This window comes from Microchirus variegatus (assembly GCF_963457635.1).
Source record: "Microchirus variegatus genome assembly, chromosome: 11".
Taxonomy (NCBI): domain Eukaryota; kingdom Metazoa; phylum Chordata; class Actinopteri; order Pleuronectiformes; family Soleidae; genus Microchirus; species Microchirus variegatus.
In genome coordinates, this window is record NC_139812.1 from 16106860 (window position 1) to 16133165 (window position 26306).

Below are 26306 nucleotides of genomic sequence, written 5' to 3' on the forward strand. Positions count from 1 at the left end.
GATTGGCTGTGATCCTCATGTGGAGGATGAAGCGATAGTAAATAGATGAATAATTTGAAGTGAAAAATAGTAGAACATTAATGATTAAGTGTGTGGCACAATGACAACACATCAGAGCAGACTCTCTTTCATTGTTTTGTGGCAGAAGATGGAAAAGCATTTCCTCCATCATCTACTGCAATACTTCCTTATGTACTCTCTGTACCCGTCACTGCTTTTCCCCCCTTTAAACCAACGCTTATCAGTACTTCATCTAAATTGATTTAGATTTCGCTTTAAAGCCGTGAGAGTGTGTTGTGTTAAATCTGTCGTACAGCATGTCAGTAATACTGTTTGGGTTGATCTTTTATTTAGTAATAATTGGGAGACTTGACTGGGGGAGATAAGCATGGCTGTGTTTTTCAAAGGGGTTTATCTGGCATGTAGCATAGCTTCAGCCAGTGCACATGTGGAAAGAGTTAGAGGATTGAACCCTTGCCGTCTGCTGAACACTAACTGAAACATACAAGTGCTCCTTCAGGGGATGGGGGATATTAGAAAAAGCCTGAAATTGAGAAATATGATATGAGGGACTTTATGGAAGTAAAGCAAAGTTATTTAAGCTGCAAGCTTTCATTCTTATTAAAATAGTATCAAGCTTTTATTGAATTTAACAATTTTATTAGAGGGACAACATGCACTGCCTGTGTGAATGTGAATGTGGATTTAGCTTCAGCTCAGAGATTGTCATCTTACCCACACTTTATTGCAAAGTGTACTTATCTATTGTGGGTGTGCTTTTATGACTTTGCCCTTGTCTAAAAGTGCATGAACACACACTTTGTTAGTGAAGATTGTTTTTTTCTCACCTCGCAGCAGTGGCTTTTCAGTGTTCCTGTTTGTTGGCATTTTCTAAGGTGTTACCAGCGAGCCATTTTCTTGGCATGCTGTTGAATTCTCTCTCTGTTGTCATTTTCCACCACATTTACTCTACTAAGCAGTCAATTGATGATGCAAGATTTTAACGCCTTTGAAAAGGATTTCTGAAAAGGTTAATGTAATTTCGGAAGCATAAAGTGCATGGAATAGCATCAATGTGTTTGTGTCTTGCTCATTATAGCTGTAACTAACTAACTAACCCAGATCCAATAGAAAACACACCCTGAATGAGTCGATAGCATTTGACCTGTGGATATTTTATAACCAGAGAAACAGTTATGTAGTTATTAAAAATATCTATGTCGGTTGTTAGAAAATAAAAAAAGAAACAGAAGAAGCATGCAGCCATACTTTCACCACCTTTATCACCCTGTGGGATTTTCTGTTGTTTCAGCAGAGGTTGAGAGACTACAGCCATTATGTTCTTTGCAGTTTATGTGACATTTATCAACATTATATCTGACAATAAATTGTTATGGGGATATAATAATGGAAAGGTTATAGGGTAACACACAGGAGAACCTATGTCTCATATCTTATTTAGAAGTATCTATCAGCAGTGTGACATCCCTGCTATGGCTGGTACAGTTTACAGTAAAATATTTGACTCCCTGAAGGCTCCGGCTCTGTGTTTGTTATTTTTAAATTGGCATGGTTGCTTTAACCTGGAGGGGCCATAGATTCAATTTCCAAAGGGGGGGGGGGGGGGGGGGGGGGGGGGGGGGGGGAGGGAGAAACTACAGCACTCACTGCAGTATTTGTAGATGTTGGTAAATTCAGTGTGATGTCAGGAATGTCAGTCACTCTGCAAGTACTGAAGATTGTCAGGTTCAGTGTGACCCATCACATGGGACTAACTGCTACACTTCAAATCCACATACATGTCGTAATTATCACGGGTTTGCACACCCTGAGCCATTTCAGTCACTTCATTTTGTCGAAGAGCACTTACGAGAGTTCATACAGAGAGCACTTGTGGAAATGCGTTTTCAGATGGCGAATGCACTTTCCGAGAGGTTAACTTTCAAACTTAATTTAAAAGAACATGACAGAGAAGGTTATTTTCTCAGAAATCTACACTTTACCGTGCAAGCTGAACAGAATGAATACAACCACAGAATGAATACAACCACATGAGCCGCCAGCTGCACATATTTACATCAGGTTCCCCCCAAAATCCACTTCTAAGGGCCACACTCAGGGCCATTTCTCAGAGAAATGCAAAACATAGCTTAGACATTTAAGTTACAGGCCGAGAACAGACAGACCCAGGATCAGCCCTTTAACTGGTGGATTCACTGCTTTATGTCTGAATGTGACAAGTCACAGAGCCTGGTCCTGGCCGATGCACTGCATCAAGCTCATGTTATCATCAGTATTGATTTGTCTCCAAATATGGGTCTTTGTGCTCCTCCTGCAAACCCATTGGCTTCAGAGTCCAACTTATTATTCACTGCTTACAAGAGAATACATATCTTCTTCCTTTGGGCTCACTTGTATGTCCAAACAGTAGAGATAAGGGTATAACCTTTGTGATAGATTTATAAAGCCATAGAAGGAAACTGATAATAAAGCTAACTTGCATGGCACGTTCTGAATCCATCTTGAACCATTTGACTCATTACAGCCTTTTCCTACCTGGCTTCGTGGAAAAAGGTGATAAGATGTCTCATTTCTGTTTACCTTTCAGCATTATTCATGGTAGTGGAAGTGTTTTGTAGTTTTTTTTCCCCCCAGTGCAAACTCAACATGCCTGTGCTGAAATGCTTCAGAGCCACACGCTGTTTAAAATCAAACTTCTTTGATCTAAAATTGTCTACTAAACACTCATTTGAATTATACACAGAGAGAATGTTGCTCAGTTCAACTGTACAAAAAAAAAACTTCCTATTACAAAACAACACGCCGCTGTATTCGTCAGGCATCGCCACCACATGTGATTAAGCTGTCATGGATACCAATTAACCTTTTGACCTCAGTTGCTAGGCTAGGCAGGATGCTGGAGGGATGGCTGTCACACAGATGTTTCAGTGACTGGATAAATGCTACTGAGTTTTTGGTTTGAAAGCTAATTATCTCCCTGATGTACTTGAGTCCGTTCAAATCTAAGCAGTGACACCTTGAGTTTGCCTGCAGTAGTGCATATGTACGCACATTCAGATGACCATTTGAGTTTGATTTTTCATTAGGATGGGCCGAGTAGTATCCCCCCCCCCCCCCATATTGCAGAGAAACATCAAACAGCAGTTTTGATGTCATGTCTACTGCAGCGAGTCGCTTGAAGCAGGCACATGGGAGTTGTTTTTTCCTCAACAGAGCAATAAAAACTTTGTGTTACATCCATGAGGCAGAAGCGTATACCAGATTAATTCAGCTCCCATGTAGTAGTCAAACTGGACATGTGATTGATGTGATGCCAAGTCTGACTTCTGACCCTCTCAAGTCTAAGGTTATTAGCGGACTTGTGGGTAAGATTTCAAGCTTGCATCCGCAGACAGCCAATCAGAGGAAACATCAGCATCCACCTGGCTCACATCAGGCTGAAAAATCACGACGTTGCTTTTATTAGCATTTAATGGATTATAATTGTCTGCTAAGTACTCATCTGTCTGTCACATCGATGGAAGATGAGCCCTAATCTGGAAGCTTTCCGGTAGTTTTCAGTGGAGATGTTTCCATATGCGTTTCCTCGTCTTCTAATGAAATCCTCTTTTCCGTCCCACGAAGCCCAAGGGAGTCCATCAAATGTCTCCTGACACCTGCATAGCGGCGCATTCTTCTTTTTTTTATAATACACGGTATAACCTGGGATCTTTTAATGACATTGTCCAAAGCACATCAACCATCAACTTTGTAAATGCCTTACAGATGTCTATTTATTTATTTTTTGGTCTGGAATTCTTGCAAGTGAAATGGCTGCACACAACTCTGAAGTGTAAAACATGCGAGAAGATTTATTATTCACGCAAAATAAAGCACACAATCTCACATAAGAGCTCGTTGGCTTGTGCCGTTGGGACCTCCACAGCTCTTTGCTCTTAAGCTGAGCCTCTCATATAAACCACCTAATTAGAATTAGTTTGACTACACTTATGCTCATGAAAAGCGTATCATGGATATTTATCCAATGGTTAATTGACACTGTAAAAGAAATACATATTCATAAACACACACCACTGACTGCTTAAAGCTGCTTCATAGAGAACGTCAAATTTAATTGGGGAGTGCTCAGACTGATCGATGTGCCTGCTTTATACTATATTATAGTATATCCTAATGTGGCTTTGTTAATTCATATTCATGCAGTTGCCACAGATGACTTAAAGGGGTCATATTATGCAAAATCAACTTTTTAATCATTTAAGTCCTTATATTTGAGACTCTGGGGGTCCTATCAGTCGGCAAAGTGTGAAAAAAGATGACTCACTCATGTTTTTGTGGACTTCCGAGCTCACTGGGACGTCGCAATGTGCTACATTCCTGGAAATGTTGTTGCTTTGTCCATAAAACACGCAAGAGTGCTGGCAAGGGCAACAGTATCCGAAAAAACAGAAGTCTGCGAAAAGCTCTATTCTTGGCTCCACAGTGCAGCACAGAGTCCTACACAAACTTCCAGCCTCAGAGGATGTATCTGTCCAGTGGATACATGTTATGACAACAATATGCCTCTGTGGCTGATGTCATTTCCTGTCCCTTAAGTTTCGTTTTACTTTTTTTGAGGTGGACCTAAAGAGATACTACTAAACAAGGCGTTCTGTACAGGGCTGTTTTGGCAGGGTGATTGAACTGCTGTCGTGCTTCATCCTTATGGTATTTTGACCAAAGTATGTCACAGACATGTTCATTAGGACACCAGGAAACTAGGTTAACTTGGAGAAATAGGTATATTACCCCTTTAACTCTGCCAATTCTAGCATACATGGAGAAATGACGAATTTCAATAAGTAAAAAACAATGTAAATTTCTGTTATCATTCTCGGTAGTGACGATCATATACTGCTTTACATTTTTAAATTATACAGAAGACAAGTTTGTTGTTCCCCTCAGTGTCCCGATTACAAATGGAGCCCCCAACTGAGGCCACTTTTATCAATGTCTTTTGGGTTTCACAAATGCTACCTCAGCCGAGTATTTGTCTGTTTTGTATACCGTAGCTGTTTTTATTTCCTCAAAGTGAATAATTTAAGCGAAACGAAGATTCTGAAATCTCTGCAGGGCGGAGAAACAGGAAGACGCAAGAGTGTGTTTCTAGTTCTAGATATTACTGAGACACTAAATCATTTTTTTGATGGTTGAAAGCTCAGTTTCATTTTGTAGCAAACTCTCATTATGAAAGCTAGATTTCAACGTGTCATTTTGAATCTTAAGTCCAAAACCTATACAGCGAAAAAACAAAAGATATGTTTTCCACAGAAACCTATTAAAGCTGAATTAAATGCAATAATCAAGTGGCGGGAAAAATGAAAGTGCTGTCAGGCTCAGAGACTTATCTGAGTATAGGTGAGACCAGGAGAGTTATACCTCTGGGTCTGTATTCCCCCTTGTGCGCCTATGTGATCTTTTCTCAGCTGCTTTTTTTCAATATGTCTGGGTGATTAAAGAGTCACCCACTCCCTTCCTGTATGCACAGCATTGGCTGCAATCGCAAAGTTGTTTGTTGACCCTGCCGACCCGCCTTCAACACAAAGCAGGGAGTGTGGTCTTTTTGAGACTCTCACATAGTGCCATCTGCTTTAATTTTTAAATGCAGCTAACCCCAACAAACCTTCCATATCAACACCTCTCTGCACCCCCCCCTGTATTCTTCCTCCCCCATGGTAGACAGGCAACCATTAGCCAAATCCTGGCAAGGAACTGGCACAAACACAGTGCATGAATTAAAGATTTAGTCACAGCACACGGGGCAGCGTGTTACTGCTGTGTGTGCACTATTGTCAACACGCACCTTTGTATGTTTAGGTCGTAAAGACGGTAGGACACTGATACCCTGTATGTCACAACAGAACCACAGTCACATCCCTGTGGAGAGAAACACATCACAGCACACCGCCGTTGCTCTGAGCTATAAATATCAGATGAAGAGCTGTGCTGCAGTCATTTTATGCCCATCAGAGTTCCACTGTTTATTTAACCTACTTAAGAGACCTCTCTAGAAACCTATTTTTAATCATTAAAACGAAATTGCTTTGTGTTCCCGTCTTGGTAGAATTTACAAGAAGATTGGAGTGGAGATAAAGAGATGAGATGCAGCGAGCAAAACAATACCATTCCAGGAAAGAAAGCATATCAGACTTAAGATGCATTTTTGGAAATAATTCAATTTTCCCAATACACACGGATAAAATGAGACAGGGTTGAGAATACAAATGTGTCCTCGGTGTCTCGTTAGCATGGTTTCCGGTAAATATCGTAATTAGATTAATAGATAGAGTTATAGGGAACTTGTGGATCTATTTGCCTTGGGCTTCCTTTCTCTTGGCTTCACAGTCTTTCCAGCTAATTGGTTTGTTTTGATGCCAAATCAGAACTGTCTGTTATGATGTGACCTCTGCTATTGTCAGCAGTTGCTTGGAAGCTGATTGTTTTTCTATTGTAAATGTTTTGTTTACTTATATAAAAGTGCTACTCATTTAAAAGGATGGTACACGGAACATGGACCCTGATTCCCTGCCTCACCAAAACCAGAATTAATATTAACTTTATTTGTTCACAGCACACCAGAATAGCTGGCAGTGTGCTGACTTTAGAGGTGCTATTAACATGTATGTACAGTCTATTCAGTTTTGTAAAATGATTATTGTTGCTGCTGTTTTACAGCCTTTGGATCCCCTCACCACCTGACATCCTGACAGCTTCATACGTATAAACCGATTATAAAAAAAAAAAAAAAAAAAGTGGAAGCTGCTCTTAGTTCAGACCCTCAGGTTAGCCCTTTATCCCCAGCCTTAGTTCTGGCTCGAGTAATAATCTTGCTGTCAGCACACTGTCAGTATTTCTTTAATGCAGGTTTTTAGAAGCACCTCTCGTGTAAGGGGATTTTGTTTTTACTAGATCATGTATTGATATAGATTCTGAGTCTTAGTTGAAGGTGTTAGTCACATGCATGTATGAGTTTAAGACAGAAATGTGCATTTATGTTTATAAGAAAAATAATACCAATAATTTAACATCCAAAAAAGGAGGAGGAGAAGAAGAAAGGACATCATAGTTCTATTGTAAGCAGTGTCTGGTTTGGCCTTTTTTGGTTCAGCCCTGTGTTTCAGAATGGCGGAGCGCAGACATATCAGGGACTGATTAAACTTTAATAGGCTCCTGAATACCATTTTCACCTCTCAAAGCAGCCAAGGAATAAGGCTTTCTTCTCAGAGTTTCCCCTCTAACCAATCATTCCTAAAAAGCTTTTCAAAGTGCTGAGTGGAGGAGGACGTGAGCTTGAGGAAGTGTTGTGTGTCCTGGTGCAGCAGGTAGAACACAGCAGTGTGGAAAGAAATAACAATAATAATAATAAAAAAAAATAATACAGTTCTTTTTGTACAATAGCTTTGTAGGTCACTCTGCGGAGTGGCGAGGTGTGTTCGCTCAGCTGACTGTTCCTGTGGAGCCTGTGCAGCCCACAGACTCAGGAACATGCAACCTTTAAAGAGGGATTTGAAAAGGTCAAAGCACATGCATGGAGAATGATAATACAGGAGTGCGCTTCCAGAGGTTACAGGGTCAATGGGGGTTTTATTCTTTCCCCTTTTCCTCTCATCTTGCATAGATGGCTTCGTGGAGTTGGCTAAGATTGACTTTATTTTATTTGGCAGTGCTTTGTAACAAATATGACAATTTTTTTTTTTTCTTGACTGCATTATCCCGTGTATCTCCTTGAGAGCTTATTTTCATCTCAGTTGACCCACTTGTGAGGAATCTGGCATTGAAGAGAGAGAGAGAAGGTGTCCACCTGGACCTGGTTAGAGGTGTGGTTAAGACAGGCTTACCGGGGGACTGGTGCGTCCCAACACACCAACGCACTGTTTTACTTCACTCCCTCAAAGGCTCTGTCCCTGCTTTTCTTCACAGCTCTGCTGCTGTTTTCAGTTGCCATTTGCCATGTAAAGATGAATCACATCACATTATTGTGTATCTGGTTTTTTTCCTCCACTGGTTGTTATGGATCTGAAGGTTTTATATTAGCCCTTGGTTGGAGGATTTCCTTAAGACTGAGCCAGCTGGGTCTCCACCACATGACGGAGTGGGTGCTCTCCCTCTTTACTCGACAGTCCCATGTGATATTACTGCATGCTTAGCGACTCTTCTTCCACTGATCTAATTAGTCCCTTGACACATCTTTAACGGTCCGTATTTATCAGGAACATTAATTAGTACCTAGACTGGATATATTATTTTGAAAAGAGAGAATGTCCTTGTTTATTAAAGTATTAACAACAGGGGGGAAATACTCTCTGTTATCCCCTGATATTAGTCACTTAGTGAGTCTGCTCATTCATCATACCCTTTCTACAGTGTGTTTTCTTCACCTATTTATCCTTGTCGGTCTTTTTCTTAGAGCACATATAAAATGATGTCGGATTAGCATTATTAATTACAGCAGCACTCTGCGCCCTGTGTTACACGGTTGTCGCATTAACAACCTTTTGTGGCTAGTCACTTGGGTATAAGACTGTGAGGTTAGTCGCTTTGCTTTGGTTTCATTCAGGTTTAGGGAAGCTTACAAGACACGGACTGGAAAACAGTGCTAGAAATGGGAAGGTCATTGATTTTCCAAGTGACAGTTAGACCGAAACAGACACTGTATTGATTGGAGGCTTTGTTTGGATACAGTAGTTGTACAGACCTGAAGGAGAGTTTGGAGGTTGGGGAAACACGATCATCCGTAGCTGTGGTTATAATTGTCCATCATGCAGGGCACAGACCACAGCACCGTGTGTTTGTTGCCTGAATCATATTCCGTCTCAGAACATTTGATTTTAGTAAAAACACTCTGCTCATATTCAATAGATTGTCTTCAAACCTGGCATAATAAACCTTTTTTACAGCAGATATTTTTCAACATGAAAGAGTAGGAGATACAGGTTTTTAGCAGTAACATCAACCAGGATTCCACTGCAAAATCAACTTTTTAAAATCATTTTAATACTTATATTTGGGACTCTACCAGCCCTACAAGTTACCCAAGTGTGAAAAAAGATGACTCACTCATGTTTTCGTGGTCCTCCTCAGTCTAAGTACAGGAGAAACACACGATGTTGACTTCCACGCTCACTGGGACGTCACAAGACGCTAAATTCCTGGAATTGTCTCACGGAGCTCCACTTTGTCCGTATAATACGCTTGAGTGCTGGCAAGGGCAACGGTATCCGAAAACCAGAAGTCCGCAAAAATGTCTATTCTGCTCCACAGTGCAGCACAGAGTCCCACACAAACTTCCACCCTCAGAGGATTTATCTGTCCAGTGGATACATGTTATATGACAGCAATGTGCCTGCTAGAGCCTACAAATGATCACTTTTCCAAATGCTAACTGTTGTTAGCTCCCAGTAGCCTCTGTGGCTGATGTCATGTTCATTAGGACACCAGGGAACTAGGTTAATTTGGAGAAATAGGATATTATATGGGACTTTTAAGAAACCCAGGTTTGTGACACTGTCACACTAAAAAAAAATAACACTTTAACCTCTAAAAGCAGTTTGTTTTTTCTAGCAATGGTTACTTTAGAGCTGCATCCATGTTTCCCATATTTTTTGGATGTGGTTCAATAAAGCATTGAGAAATAATTACACTGTATGGTGATTATAGCATTGCTGAAACAACAAATCTAATGGTGCTTTACGACTTTAACACAGTACTGCTCTTTGATCTGCTAATTATGTGAGTTAAGTGCAGAGCTTTCTTCCACAAACCATGACCAATTTTAACAATTGTACTGTTACTCAGTGGGTCTTTTGGAAGTTTTTTTTGTCGTTGGTGTTTTTGTTATTGGAGATTGGAAAGCACATTGCTGCCTATTTTAGTAACACAACACACTGAACTCCTTGACGAGTCTGACTGAGTTGTGTTTCTAGTGTGAATGACCTGAAAAGCCCTTATATTCCTGCTTGTTTTTGAGTGGATTTCACTGTGGCTTAGCAGCATCTAACTCTACCCTTAGGCGCTGCACAGCATAAGCACACGGATACTAATATAGATGTATTACACTCGTTCGCAGGAAAATCATCAATCAAGGAGACTGGGAGAATTACCTCTCGCTCTTCTTCCTCGCTTTAATATTTGATTTGTATATGGAGACAAAGGCTGCTTTTTGGATTTCTTTGCTGAGAATTTCAACATACCTCTTTTTTTATTTATCTTAATATTGAATTTCAGTACAGCGTAATGTTTTTGCTTTCATTATTTCTTTTGAACCGAAAGCTATATGAGTTTTTTTTTTAATTCTTTTTAGATAAATAGAAAATGAGCTTGGCTGCATTAATTAGAAGTGGTTTGTCTCCCACTGCAAAGGTTATGTAAATGATCTTCCCTGATGCACCGAGCATCAACAACAAAATAGGTAATCAGATTATATCCGGATCGAGCCAAGAGACGGCAAAGCCACGAATGAGATAAAGGTTTGTGTCGAGGCTGCCATGTGGTTCCATTGACTAGAACCTCATAATAACATTCACCAGCACCTAAGTAAACACAATTTAGTTTTCACATGTAAATAAGCCAGGAGCCAGGTAGTGCAGGGAGCAATGAAAGCTCATGCAGAAACACGCTGAAAGGGAAGAATAAAACACAACATAAGAAATAAATATTAGGAGAAGGAATCAGCCTCCAGCAATCAGTGGTGCATTAAGGGAAATATGTATTAAATTTCAGAGTGTGTACCAGTAAATGTTATTTCACATTTACAATAAATGAAATACAGATATTAAATATGAGATTCGTGTTAAGGCAGCTGTAAATGTAACAGTTGTGTCAAGATAATATAACAGTCGATAGCTGGGAATTCGTCTAGTCTTACACAGCTGCGTGTCATAAAAAAACTTTTTTCGTTGGTGACACTCATTTACGAAAATTCTCCGTTTGTTGATTAATCTGCAATAAATCTAACGAGTCCTTGTAGAAAATATCTAATCAGCTTTCCATCTCCTGAGCAAACACCTCCAGGCACCTACTGTCATTCTGCTGCTGCCAAGTTAGCTCAACGCTGAGGAAACCAAAGCCAGACATTGTTATTGTTGCTTTTAAAGATTCTGTTTTTTCTCTGAGAGTAATATTCCACTTACAACATCTGTGTTAATCTACTCAGATTCTCAAACTCAAAACTAAGAGTGCCTTTAAACCTCATTTAGTTTCCAACAAATATGTTGTCTTTATTTTACGCAGCCCATAATGCCAAACAATTATTCCTGACTTCTTGGGTAATCTTAATCCACCGACTGTTTTAAAACACATTTTTTGCCTTCTGCTGTGTTCTGCCAGGGTAAATAAACGGCCTCGACACTCTATACATTTCACATGCAGCAGAGACTGTAAATCTGCTCTGTACATCTGACAAAGTCCAGACCAGATCTTCATTCCACTTTTTAAATTATGTCAAACAGCACCTCTGCTCGGAGGCCCGCTTCCCTGTTTGATGTCGCCCACACAGCCATATGGTATCACTCACAGGATCAGTTTTTCTGTTTTTTATTTCCTGCCATTACACTCATCCTGTGCCTGATTCAGCAGTGTGTAAATCTAACATAACCCCTCAGTGGCTATTGTGACATTTTAATGTGAAAAGGCTCACCTTTCGTGCTGTAACACATTTCCATTGGTTTTTATCTTTTCATTTTCGGACTGTTTCTTTAAGACCCTTTAAGATGGGTATACTTAAAATCTCCTGTAACTATTTATAGCATAAGGGAATTATTTTATTATCATAATGGGAATGTGTCTCTGTATGGCAAAAAAAAAAAAGGATTTTAATGGACCTTTTCTTTACTAGTGAGGCAGACAGTGGATGAGCAGCAACAAAAAGAAAAAACGTATATTTCTGCCTGAACATTGTGTTGTATGGCTCTGTTATATAAGCAGCTAATGGATAATAGCTTTAGCGAGAATAAAAAGCAGAGCACTTTGTAATGAGTGTTCCTCCTGACCTTATGGCATTAAGTTCCGCAGGAAAAAAAAAAAAAAAACACCATATGCAGGTAAGACCGTAGACAAGTGACAAAATTATTAGCATTTCTTTGTTGCAAGAGAAACCACAGCCCACACACTTTCTCACTCATTTGCATTTACATTTTCAAGTGCTGCCTGTGATGTAGGACTGGAGATCACTGTTCATAAGAACACACAGGATAAGGACACAGCTTGACTGCTCACGGCTATAGCACATCCGTTTGAAATGTGAGCATGTTTGTCCGATAAACTGCCAGGTCACCGGTGCTGTTTTTCTTTTTGCTCCTGTGGTCTTTTCATACATGTAGCCAGATTGAGGCTTGTGTGCAGTTTAGGCAATTTAGCCATGAGGGTCACCTGGCAGCTTTTGTGTACTACTCAAACTGGAGAGGATTTGGCTGGGTGTAGCCACATGTTTGCTTCCTGGGAAAACACAGCCAATGCGAGTCAGGCACAGGCAGAGTGAACATGCAGGTGCTGCATGAACACAGTTTCTATCTGACAAATACTCACGCCGCGTTGTCACTTCATCAACGTGAACTGATCATAACAGTTTTAGTTTAGAGGAAGTCTGTAAACTGGCTGCATAACATATTTGACCTCCTCCTCCCATAAACTGAGTAGGTCCTGACTGAATGGAAAAAAAGGAAAAATGAAAATATTACAGGATTTGACAAGCGAGCATTAAAACCCTGGCATGAATCTGGAGAGCAGATGAGCAAACACAGAGCCTGACACATCTATACGAAGCATCAATCCTTCGGTTTGACATATACGTAACACTGCTTATTGTCGGTCAATATGGGAATTGGAAGTACAGCCAAGGTGTCAGAGGCCAGTCATTGCTTTTAAGGTTTTCAACAGGAGGGATTCACTCACACTGGTGCAGAGTGTAATGTTCTAGCACTCAGAAACATTAAAGCGAAGTTCTATAGCTTTTCTGGCTTGATGTTTTTGTTTTATGATACACAGTACAGTTAAGTAGTTTGGTTCCTGTGAAATTGTTTTGAGGCAGGGTATATTGCCTTTCTATATTGCCTGAGTATACACTACATGTGTACACCCAGAGCACTGGGTGAAAACATTCCTGTCTTTCAGAACATCCAAACTAAGGCTTTATTGGGGCTTGAAATACATTCAATATGTTCATCCTCTTAGAGGGTTAAAACATAATAATGTTCGTGAAAAATAGTAAAGGCTATTGACAAACTATTCCAACTGGAAGACAAGTTCTGTTATGCCATTTTCATGTAGTTTGAATGCAGAATGTATTTGATTAAAAACTAAGAAGTATACCATACCATTTTTTTCTGCAAATTTGTACATGAATCTGTTGACTTTCCAAAGACATCTATTAACCGAGCTGTTGAAAGATGAGTTAATTAAGGTCAGCGTTCATCACTGTTTTAACATACTAAAAAAAAAAAAAAAAAAACGAAGATAAGAAAAAGGAAAGCGCTGTAGTTATCCCATTATCCCTCTACACATGGACACACACATCCACACACATACTTTGTCTCATCAGCAGAGGTGGTTATAGACCAGAGGCCAGAGGTCGGATCATTACCAATGCAGCCATGGATCATAGATACAGCCCCTATATTAGTCCTTCCTCCATCATTCCCCTCTGACCTTGTCCGCAGCTGCACTGCCTCTCATCTTTATGATTAGAAAATGGCCCAATCCTTCTCCTTCACACCATTCCCAATGTACTCAAGACAAGTATTCAATCATTATAATTATTGGACCATCCATATTAATTGACAAATTTGTCAAGAAGTCTTTTGCGTCATTGGTGACATGCCAAATAAAAAAAAAATATGCTGTAGCATTGTGACACTGAAATCTCTGGAGGCGCTAATGGCACTGACCTTTGTCTTAGAGCTTCTCTAAGGAGCTTACAAGTGCTTTTTCTGTGATGCACTATTGGTTATGCACTACTAAACATTTACAGTCGGCCATCGTCAGTATTTGCTGCATTTGTCTTGTGAAAAAACACCCAAGGAATGTTCAGCCACTGGGAGTGTTTCTTTTTTGGCAGAATGTACTGGAGAATTTTGTCCACAAAGCCGTCTGCCTTTCAGTTCAGAAAGGCCAAATATCAAAACCATTCAAAATACAAGGGATACACTTCAGTTTTTTATGCTAAAAATTGTGTCTGTCATAAAAGAAAACCAGCAGTTCTTCCGCTGCTGGCGGTGCAGGCTGGCAGCAACAGGAAGTCAAATACTGCGTCTTTCAGCCCAAGAGAACAATTTTTTGAAAATGAGGGCTGAAATGCAAGATGCCTCAGGCAGGTTGTTCTGTTGTTTTTGTCTCCAATGTGTTGTTCCTGAATAATACAGTAAGAACTACTGTATTTATTCTGCTCTAATGCAAGGCAGCATTTGTTGAATTAACATATAAATTGCTGATATGCTATCTAAATGTATTTTTTTTTTACTCAAATCTACCAAGACAGCATTTTCTTATCATCATGTTTTCATATTCAGCATGGTGATGTTTTACACTGATCAAATAACCAGGTAGTTCAACAGAAAGTTATCACTTCTCTTCAACTGAGTCCAAAAGTCCAACTGAGCGCACTGACTTGTACATTTCATAAAATCTGTAATCTTTCTTGCACTATTTAGCTGACTTTTTACCATGATACATTACAGTGAGCCTCTAATGACGGGCCGGCTTTGAAAAGTGAGAGTTTTAGCTCAGCGTTTCCCTCCTGGCTTTAGTGGTAACCATGCTTTCTCAAAGCCCAGTGTCAGGCTTCTGCTTTGATGTATGGATGGAGGCGTTTCTTTCAAAGGAATAACCTTTTCTGGGCACTTCTTTGAAATGATAATTCACCAGCTTGCTGCAGGTGGAGCTACAGCTCCCTTGGCAGACAGGGTCAATCAAAGTCAAACGGAGGCGCCGCTCACCGCTTCACCCGTGTAGGCGCTGCCAGAGCCTCGCTGCCGCTGTCAGCACCATAATCTCTACCTCTGGTAAAGAGAGTGGACACCAGTAAAAGTCAGACTGATGAGCACATTTTAAGTTGCAGAAGGCGGATGGAGTCGTCGTGCTGTAGGATGAAAAATGATTTATGTCTGTTTATGCCTGTCTCACTATGGATAACCAAGCTGAGGTTTTTTTGCTGCATTTCCCAGCTGAAGCCTCCTTGTTCCAGTGGTGAGGGGGACGCAGGTGTGTGTAATTACATCGGTAATAAGGCCTGGATATGGTCCACCTGCCTCAAAGTGAACCCTCTATCCATTTGTGCGCCGCTGACAACAAAGGAGACAGACACTGGCTGATTATGGCTTTGATGATGTAGCTAGAAGCCTGTGTTTTTATGGTGAGATATTTCTGGCTCAGGAATAGTTTGCTGGAATTATTCAATCTGTCTGGAACAATGAAATGTACTATCAGTGTATAATCCCACACAGCACTTACATGTCATACACTGTATGTCATGTCAGAGATGAGTAAATCCTGAGCAAAACAAACCCACTGAGTGTGTGATATGCAGTTCATTATTATTGTCCAAAAAAAAAATGTAAAAAAAATAAAAGTAAATTACTGCCAAACAAAAAATGTACTATTAAAATAAAATATCCTTATTCAAATAAAGTACAAAAGCATTACTTTTACAGAAATTGTCATTAAGTGCCTGCAGCAAAATACCATTATTTTAAGGATTTTTCCAAAATTATTATGATCACACACTTTAAATAAAGTGACAATGCTAAAAGTTCTGCAGAAAAATACCGTTATTTTACTGATTTTTCCTAAATTATTACGACCAAACACAATTAATAAAGTGATGATGCTAAATGTTCTGCAGAAAAATACTGTTATTTTATGGATTTTTCCAAAATGTATACGGTCAAACACTAGTAATAAAGTGACAATGCCAAAAGTTTTGCAGAAAAATACAGTCATACACTGTATGTCATGTCAGAGACGAGTACATCCTGAGCAAAACAAACCCACTCTGCTTTTGGTGAGCCTGTGATATACAGTTCATTATATTGTCCGGTCACTGTGATCCTTCAGTGACCTTCCAGGAAACCTTCCATCCAGCACATACTAGTTTTTACTCACGATGACATAGAATGCTAATAAACGAATGAATCACTTCATCCAGTGTTACTATTGTGTGTGTGTGTCCTCGAGCTGTTGTCCATCTGGATGCAACTGCTCAGGACTCGGCATCAGCCAGTGGCTCGGTAACGAGGCAGCGCAGGACACTCAGACACAGATCTCCCATGGGTTCAGGCTCCAGCTGGAGCAGACATGTTAGGGGCGACCCGTCCCTATTATTGTTTGTGACAGAATCAAGAAGGAAATGCGGGTGTGAAAAGTGCGTGCATCGTGCTTGCACGTCAGGTTCTGCTGGCAGTGCCCCCAATGTAATTATGGGCATGGGTGGCCAGCCATGACAGCTCATCTGTTAGTCAGCTAGTAGGAGTCGGAGGCACCTGGTGAGGCTTGCACTAGAATGATGAGCCACACGTACGCACAGCTTCACTTGCAGTATTTCGTGAAACAAGAGATGTGATTAAATGTCACTTTCCTATTGTTAACGCTTTAAATTAATTAATACTGTGGCTCATGCATTTACTACAAACTGACACAGCTATCCACTCCCACAATCTTGTTCCTCTGTCTGTTGCAAATAAGTTACCGAGATGACATTATCACGTTAATTAGTCTCATCTTATCGTATGGTCAAAACTCAGTCACAACTAAGAGCTCGTTGGTTTTTGAATTAATCAGGCAGTGAGCAATGTTCTGCTTAGGATTTAAATAAAATGAAATTAAATAGGATCTTTAACCTGTATCATTAAATTTTGCACAACACAGTTTCAGTGTTGACAAATAAAAAAATAGCTGTGACCTCAGTTCTGAAGAAGAGAGAGATTCAACTCGCTCTCTGCACTCGAGGATAAAATAATAACTTGGATATCATTTTATTTATTTTTTTTTTAAATATCCCCATGATTTACTTTACATAATTTACTGAACTTGTACTTTTGAATACACTGTGTTGCTTGTTTTTGTTGTTGTGTTTTGAGAAACCTTGAGAAACCTTGGAGTCTGCGATAAACTCTTAGCTTTTCCCCAAGTTGGAAAACTCACTAAAAAAACAGATCAAAGAGTGACAGGTCAAGTCAGCTACTTTGCCTTACATCTTATTGTGCAGGACACGTTTCTGCAGAGACAACCACCCTTACCATGAAGCTATGGGACCCAATCATATTGTCCTCACCCTTTGGCAAAGGCCCTCCAATCAGGGATGAATAATGACTAGGCAGGCTAGCATGCAGTGATCCCAGCTTTCTAATTAGTCTTCCATTAACTTGTTCAACCTTGGTGGCTGCAGGGTGCACACTCAACACACGCGCACGCACACACACACACACACACACACCTCACAGCTTCAGACTCAATTTACTTGGTCTTCTCTCCAAAATCAAAAATCTAAACGAGTAAGAAACATTTTCTGCTCTGCTGTGAACACTTCATTTACTTTCAGCTCACTTTACCTGATTGACCAGTAGAGTGTGTTATGAATTGTTTGTTTTACTGGGTTCCTTATTAATACCTTTAAATATAATTCAACACATACAATGTTTTGCATGGCTAATTTTGCAAAATGAAAATTAAATACTCGCACCTAGTCCCATAATTGTAGTTTGGTTTTAGGAATTGCTCTTCAACTATTCACAAACTGTCTCTGGTTAACTTTGAAAGATCAAACTGTTTTAAGTGCAGTGGAATTTCAGATCACCTTCTCCGTTGTATTTGATAACCATTAGAGGACGAATGAAGCCATGGTCACCAGTGTTTGTTTGGATTCAAACAGTGTTCTACGCTGGTTTTTCTGGTTTCATGTTGGTATCCCGGTCTGGCAGATATCTGTCAAAGCTCATACGGTGTGTTTCTTATCTGCAGACAAAAGGATTTTTTCTCATGCTGCCTGCAGATTGTGGAGATGCTGTAACATAAACTAGACAAAGTGTGAGTGACAGAGAGGAAGTCCAAAAAAAGGAGTCTACAGGACATAGATACTAAGTTTGGTTTACTTTAACCACAAAGTGCAATTTAACTCAAAGTAATATGTCTCCTTTGGTCTGGTTGTGCCATGAAGGATAAGAAAAAGCAGTTCACCTCAGAGGAATACGTGTACACGTGGACACTATGTGTTTCAGTGTACTTCAAGAATTCACGATTCATCCTGTTTCACAGTGGGTAGTCACATTTAGAGTCGAGCTCCATAAAAGAGTAATGGAAATTCCTGGGGAGCTGCTGTCCTGTGGCCTTCCAGCACCCAGTGACATACAGTATCTTGGCGTATTATCACTTTTTCACACTGTTTGTCAGCTCGCCCATGACTTCAAAGGAGACTTAAAGCTTTTTTTCATTTTTTTTTTTGTCAGGATTGAGGGGTTAGAGAGAGTGAGTCTACATTTTATGAACAAAGCCCCCCTAAGACATCCAGCGAAAAAAATAAAATGTTACCGTCCTGGTTGCAGCTCCTAACATTTACTCCAAAGCATGGATCATAAACTATTCATAGATATGTCGGTATGAGCACCAGAAGGGGGCCTCTTTGAATCAGATCTTTGTGTTTGGGAGGGTCACAAATGGGGCTAAAGCTACTGAGCTCCTTTTAACCGCCTATAACATCACTATCTTGCATGAAGAAGGGTGGTGGGCAGGTAGCTGCCATTATGGCTGTTGTGTAAAATTGCCATTATTCAGTCAAGCGATTATCTGCTGCCGCGGTGTGTAATGCATCCCTGTGACTGTGATTGATGTCTGCACATCTAAGACTCCATGATAGAAGAGTAGACGTGAAAGAGGTGACCTCTTTCTCTGTAACCTTTCAACAGCTCACTGTGTGACTCTCTTCAAAAACACGTTACTGTGGTATGGAAAGCGAACGTTCATGAATGCTTTCGTTAGGGCGTTGTTTGGTCATCGATTATCGGTGACATGTTTACACATCATTTACATGTCGTTTTCCTTACCCTATACCTGGGTATCTTAAAGGTCCCATATTATGCAAAATCAACTTTTTAATCATTTAAATCCTTATATTTGGGACTCTGGAGGTCCTAGCAGTCGGCAAAGTGTGAAAAAAGATGACTCACTCATGTTTTTGTGGTCCTCCTCAGTCTAAGTACAGGAGATAAAACGCGCAACTTCCGAGCTCACTGGGACGACAATGCGCTGAATTACTGGAACGTAAACACACGCAAGAGTGCTGGCGAGGGCAAACGTATCTGGAAACCAGAAATCCAGAAAAAGTTCTATTCTTGGCTCCACCGTGCAGCACAGAGTCCTACACAAACTTCCAGCCTCACAGGATTTATCTGTCGGCAATGTGCCTGCTCGAGCCTGCAAATTTTTTTTTTTTCCAAATGCTAACTGCTGTTAGCTCCCAGTAGCTTCGGTGGCTGATGTAATTTCCTGTCCCTTAAATGTAATTTTACTATATTTACTAATTTATTTATTTATGTATTTTATTTTTTTAAGAGATACTTCTAAACAGAGCGTTCTGAACAGGGCAGGGTGATTGAACTGCTGTGGTGCTTCATTCTTATAGTATTTTGACACAGACACATTCATGAGGACACCGGGGAACTAGTTTAACTTGGAGAAATACGGAATAATATGAGTCCTTTAAAACCACAGGAACTATAATGCCGTCCAGCTTCATCGTCTTCTTGGGCCAAATCATTACAGTATCCAGTTTAGTATGTAAGGGATTTGTGATTTGCCAGTTTCCCGTGGCATATCTGGCACTCAGCTCCTTGGGGGTTATTCCAGAAGCTTCACTTTTCTTTTTCTTTTTTTACATCTTCAGTAGTTGCTGAGCATTGTTAAAACATGTTTACTTATGTGGCACTTATGTGTCACTGTCCCAGTGTCAGTGCTGAAAATGTCAAATGAGAGCTGTGACGCACAAAACAATCACTGTCTTTTTCTGAGAACCATAACAATTTCCGTTAATGTGTGAAGAATAATGTTCGGCATCTTATTTCATGGGCTGTGGGTATTTTCTGTGGAAATATGTACTATGACAGACAAGTATATAGATCATCCCTATGTACTGATATACTGTATCTCATGTCATACAGTATATCATGTCAACAGATAACATATTGCTGTTGTTAAATGTTAACTACTGTACTGTATATATATATTAAATATGGATTTACTCTGCTCATCTTTAAAGTTTAACTTCCATGTAATTGCACGTAATGTGACATCGAGGCATATGATGCATAATATACCTCTGCTCTAACCAAAGCATCCATTTAATAATGCCTATTATGATGTAATGTGCTGTAATATTCTCTAAAGGCTGTCTCACTAGTGGTCTTGACTGGGATGCCTTACATCTAATTGGATACTTTTGCATATCTAAATGGCTATAAATGTATGCTGCTGATGCAGATTACTGCCGTTGAGTCAAAATGTGTCCTGTTAATGTCTCTGTTGTCCAGTTTGCCACAGAGGCCTTTTGCTCTGAGCTTGCACTAATTGCCTCTTTCTTCTCTTCTCCCTTTCAGATCACACGGGTTATTTTCTGTGTCTTTCTCGAGACCGACTTTAACATCTACAAGAAGAAAATGTCTGCCATTTTTCAAGGTACGTGCATTATTCAAGCCCCCCCTTTCCACCAAGCCGTCCAGTTCAGTTCAGTACCTTACAGTACATAGTATTTGCATTTCCACTGTCAACTGTTGAGAAGGCTACCAAAATAACCAATCCCTACCGTCCCACTTTTTGGCACCCTTCTGGTTGGGTACCAAGCACAGTCTGTTAAGTGGTCTGGAGAGAATCTTCACATATGTGCGACAGTAGGGGAAAAACGGAGGTGTGAATTCCTTGCAGCCTCCTGCCTTCTCTGAAACAAAAAACAAAGCTTTGTCATAAACAGATCAGGGTGCACCATTCCAAACCGCTCCATGGTTGAGCTGAACTGAACTGTAACGCTTTGTGGCAATGAGACTTTTCTGGAATTGTTGTCTCACAGAGCTTTGTCCGTAAAACATGCGTGAGTGCTGGCGAGGGCAACGGTATCCAAAAACTGGAAGTCCGCAAAGTCTGCGAAAAGTTCTATTCTTGGCTCCACAGTGCAGCACAGAGTTCTACACAAACTTCCAGCCTCAGATGATTTATCTGTCCAGTGGATACATGTTATATGACGGCAATGTGCCTGCTAGAGCCTGCAAATGATCACTTTTCCAAATGCTAACTGCTGTTAGCTCCAAGTAGCCTCTGTGGCTGATGTCATTTCCTGTCCCCCCTTAAGTTTCTTTTTATTTTAAGGTGGACCTAAAGAGATACTACTAAACAGAGCGTTCTGAACAGGGCTGTTTTGGCAGGGTGGTTGAACTGCTATTGTGCTTCAACCTTATGCTATTTTGACCAAAGCATGTCACAGACATGTTCATTAGGACACCAGTGAACTAGTTTATCTTGGAGAAATAGGGTTAAATATAACCCCTTTAATACTGAATCATCACACCTCTGTTACTATTTACTGTCTTTATGGAGTTTGTGTATTGTAAAACGTCACCATATACTTAATTGACTCTGCATCGAGATACTGTCGGCTGTTTTGCGACAGTGTATATCCAAAGATACGCAGCAGTAGTTCTCTTATTTCCGATTGCAGCAGTGTGAGCACCTGTCAGGTTACGGTGACACCTTCAAACATAGAGAAAATTCAGTGCACTCTCAGAACCATTTGGGAGATTAACAGAGAGAATTTATGATGACAGTTGGTAAAACAAGTATCAGGCTCTCTGTGGATTGCATTAATAGGATTGCAGCAGACTTCTTGTCAGTGAACCAGCAAGCTGATATTTTGCATAATTACTGATATTCTGATGAGACTTAAATGCCAGATTTGATTGACTGTAATAATGGCCCTCAGCAGTGACTTTCTTACTAAACAATTCTAAATTACTAAAAAAAAATTCAGGCCTGCATAGCAACCACCTATCTTGGTTACTGCTCCTCCATTCTGCATGCAAAATAAACAAACATCTATTATCTTCAACCTCCCACTCTCTCTTTTAACTCCCTTCCCTCTCATGCCATCATCTTTTTTCGGGGGCCAGGAGCTGCCGCCAGCTCTGATCAGGGCTCCATTGAGGATTGCATTGAATAGCTGTAGCTGAAAGAGGCTGTCTGGCTGCAGCAACCTAGCATTACCTCCATTTACCTCACTTTTCCCTCCCCACTTCCCCAATGGAATACTGGCTCTCCAGCCCTCATCTCGCTGCTCCCAGATGGAGCATGTTTTGTTTCCCCTGCGCTCCTGTCATCTGTCCTGCTCCCCGCCCAGGCTCTTCCCTGAAAGATTACATTCTGTGGGGAGACCTTAATTATATTGCCTGGCCTCATGCAGCCAGCACCCGTCTCATCATATTAGTGCTCTAAGATGAGAATCTAGACCTGTTGTTCTTCAGTTATCACTCTCGCCATTGCCAAGTGCTGTCACTGGATAAATGTCCTACATCTCTCCAGGATTTGCAGCAGGGGGGAACACTGCAGGCATGTGTGTGTGTGTGTGAAAGGAAAAGTTTTTAAATGTGCCTTGTAAAAAGAGAAAAGTACAACATTGTTTACCTCATGACAAAGAGTTGCTAATGAGGATGCCAGAGGTCTGTTTTTGATTAATCGTGGGGTCGTTCCAGTAGGTGACCAAGGCACAAGGCATGATGCCAGCCCAGGTGTTTTACGTCATCGCACTGTCTCTTCTGTCACCTACCCTTTCACCTCCAGAGTAAGGGCCACCATTATCACTGTTTTGTGTCTGTGTGTGTGCTACAGAAGTTATCAATTCCATTACAGACTAATTGGCTAAATAAGTGTGACCTTACCACTTTGGGTCATTGTCTGGACTCAGGTTTGTTTTTACACCAAGCTCTTCCACGTGATTTCCAGTCCCTCACCTCGTGTGCATGTTCAAAGCTTTTTCCACACTTTATTCCCCAAGGAAGGATTTTTAAGGTAACATAATTACTGTTGCTGTGATTGTGGACTAGACGCACAGAAAGCGGGTGCATTGGCGTGTTTTATCCAGCCTGACTGATAGATAGATAGATAGATAGATAGATAGATAGATAGATAGATAGAGAAGTTGATAGATGTGCTTTCAAGAAAGATTTGTCAATTGGTGGGATTACACCATGTAGAGAATGCAAAACTTCATGGTGTGAAAAAAACTGCTCAGAATCATAGCAGTAAATCAGAGGCTGTGAATTAGCACTGCAGGTGCACTCGAGCACTTTCAGAACATCTCATCATCCTCTCTGCCAGAGACACAGAGCTTGGTAGATCCTGCAGCAGCACTGAAAGCATCACACAGAGGCCTCAGCCCACTCTGTCTCCTGCAGCATCCTCTCTCTTTCAATAAACCTCTGTCAGATTGCTCTTCCTTATTCTCGCTCTCTCTGCTTCTCTGATTCTCACCTAAATCTCTCTTTGTTTTTATGCCTCCGCTTATCTCATCACTCCACTATTTATCATTTGTCCTCATTATATCAAAGAAAAGCTTCTCCACCACCTCTGCTATCATTGAGCTGTTATAGTGGCCATGATCTTTCTTTTTGTGTACGGTCAAGCAAACCAATGAATTTTCTCCTTGATACCAGTTTCAAGCATGTCCACAGCTGAGAATGGGCACAGAGGATTCTTCATTGACATCTTATTATTCTCATTTTTCTTCATATAGCCGCGCTCCTTATATTCAAGCAATCTGTCAAGTTACAATGACTGGAGCAGGAACGTGTAAACAGAGTATTTGCATACAGGAAATTGCTTTATCACAATGTTCATTCCCACAAGCTGTCACAGTGAAGGAGCCGAAGCATGGTTACATCTCTGCAGAAGGTGGACACTGAAAAATAGCCTGTGCTGACAAGAAAACTCATACACACTTACACAACACGACACACACACACACACACACACACACACACATGCATGTAAAACAGGAAGTCGCTCCTTCCTGTGAACGATTGAATATTATAGCACTGACATCTCAATGAAACATTAGAATGCACGCGTGAAGGTTTGCCCAGTGTTCAAATAAGCAGCTGCAGCAGCTGCATAATGAGTCTCCAAAACAGACAAAGGTATTTTGATGCAGTGCCAGCTCAAAGAACACTTTAACTGTTCATAGTCGTACATTTTGAAAAGAAAGGGCTCTCTCTCTCACACGCACACATATGCAAATAGACAAACATGCTAAAACACTATCAGCTTGAAGAGCTTTGACTCTGCGGTGCCATCAACAATTCATAACCCACCTCACGAAATATATATAACCCAGGATATAACTTCTTTTATCAATATTAAACACCTCAAAAAGCCATAAATTGTACACATCACCAGAGTGCTATGATCGTCTTGCAATTCACTTGTGAGGACCATCAGCGGTAGCATCGTTTGAAGCAGTGCACACCCCCTGCAACCATTAAGTGGGAAATTTCAAGAAATGACCATGGTTTTATTTTTAGAGCTACATAAAGTAAGCGTAAACCATTAATTGATTAAAATATATAGCTGAATCAATGCAATTAATCATATGACATGACTCAATTAAGTATTCACAGTCGCCCATAGATCATGATTGACCACAAGCTCGCCTCGGCTCATATTATTTGGAAGCACGGAAGCAGTCAGGCAGCTGCAGTTGTAGAGAGTAAAAGCATGTTGAAATTGATTCTGGGTACACTCCTCTTCTAATATGATCCGGGTGGCTGCCCACAAGCTGGGCTCCATCTCTTCTCCTCCTCAATCAGCCACAGTGCTGACAACATTAACACAGTCCATGGATCTACAAGGGGCTGCTGTATTCTCTCCAACTGTTTCACTGACTTTCCAATTGACATTTATTTACATGGCTTTTAATACACTCCACACTCCCAACTCCATTACCCACACACCTCCCACCAAATTCCCGTTGTAGGAGCATCTCCTTAATGTCCCACCACTAAAGCCTTGGTAGACATGGATGGATGGATGGATGGATGGATGGATGGATGGATGGATAGATAGATAGATAGATAGATAGATAGATAGATAGATAGATAGATAGATAGATAGATAGATAGATAGATAGATAGATAGATAGATAGATAGATAGATAGATAGATAGATAGATAGATAGATAGATAGATAGATAGATAGATAGAGTGAAAGGTATCATCTAAAGCGGTGGTTCTCAAACTTTTTTATACAAAGTACAACCTGAGAAAATATTGAGTTCTCAAAGTAACAACATTATCGCCAACATTAAAATACAGTGGTATAAATTGGGAATACATAGATTTATAAGGTGACTTATCTCTGTCTTTTGTTATTTGTTTCAATTTCTACGCTCTCCGGTCAAAATTCACTTACTCTGGTACATGTATATAAAGTAGAACTGTATTTCCACAGTTGGAGAACCATGGATTCCTACTTCCACTTTCTTGTCAAAAAAGCAAAACAAAGGTTCAAATAAAATCTGTTTATCTCATACAAAATACTGAAATTACAGCTTTGCTTTTTTCTTTTTTTTTCAACCAGGGTTTGTGCGCTGGTTTATGTTTTTTAACATTTAGACACCATTACTAGTTTTCATACACACTATTCTAACCAATTACAGGCCCTATGTTTCTGGTGCAGAGATGTGAGAGTGGAAATCTTTTTTTTAATTCCCAAAAAGAACATAAATTAGCATATTTAATTTGAATATTTTGAGGTAATCAAAAAGCTGTTTGTTTCCATGTGAATAAAACCATGTGACTGTGTTGTCTTTGCCCTAAGAAAGAACGAAGACATTTATAAAAGGTGCCATATGTTGTTACTCTTGACTAAGAAACATAAATTGTTCCTATGTTGACAGCAGCGTGGAGCAGTGGTAATATTATTATAGGATGTGGCAGTAGCCGAGACACTCCGTGCTCCATTCTCACACTATTGTTATACTGTATCAGTGGACCTTCCTTTGTTTCCCCAAGCAGGGTTAGATTAATGCGGTGTACCCTTTTATTCAGTGTTGTACAAAAGAAATGCCTGTCACTGGATCCACAGGGAGTTTTGATGGTTACAGTTCCACAGAACAGATGACAACAGCCTTTCATCAAGCTAACGCTTGCCTTTGCTTGTTAACCACGGCGCAATCATTGCTCAGACTCACGCACAGCTACACACACATATATCATGCAGTGTCTACACTC

At 40.3% G+C, this 26306-nt stretch overlaps 1 protein-coding gene across 1 annotated transcript in view; it reads left to right on the top strand.

Annotated features, from left to right (window-relative positions):
• The window catches only part of macrod2 (mono-ADP ribosylhydrolase 2), a 390893-nt gene that overhangs the window by 332699 nt on the left and 31888 nt on the right, over window positions 1-26306 (top strand). The window contains exon 9 of the mRNA XM_083898062.1: window positions 20634-20712. Within this exon, the coding sequence (XP_083754188.1) occupies window positions 20634-20712 (79 nt within the window). The remainder of the gene's footprint in view (window positions 1-20633; window positions 20713-26306) is intronic.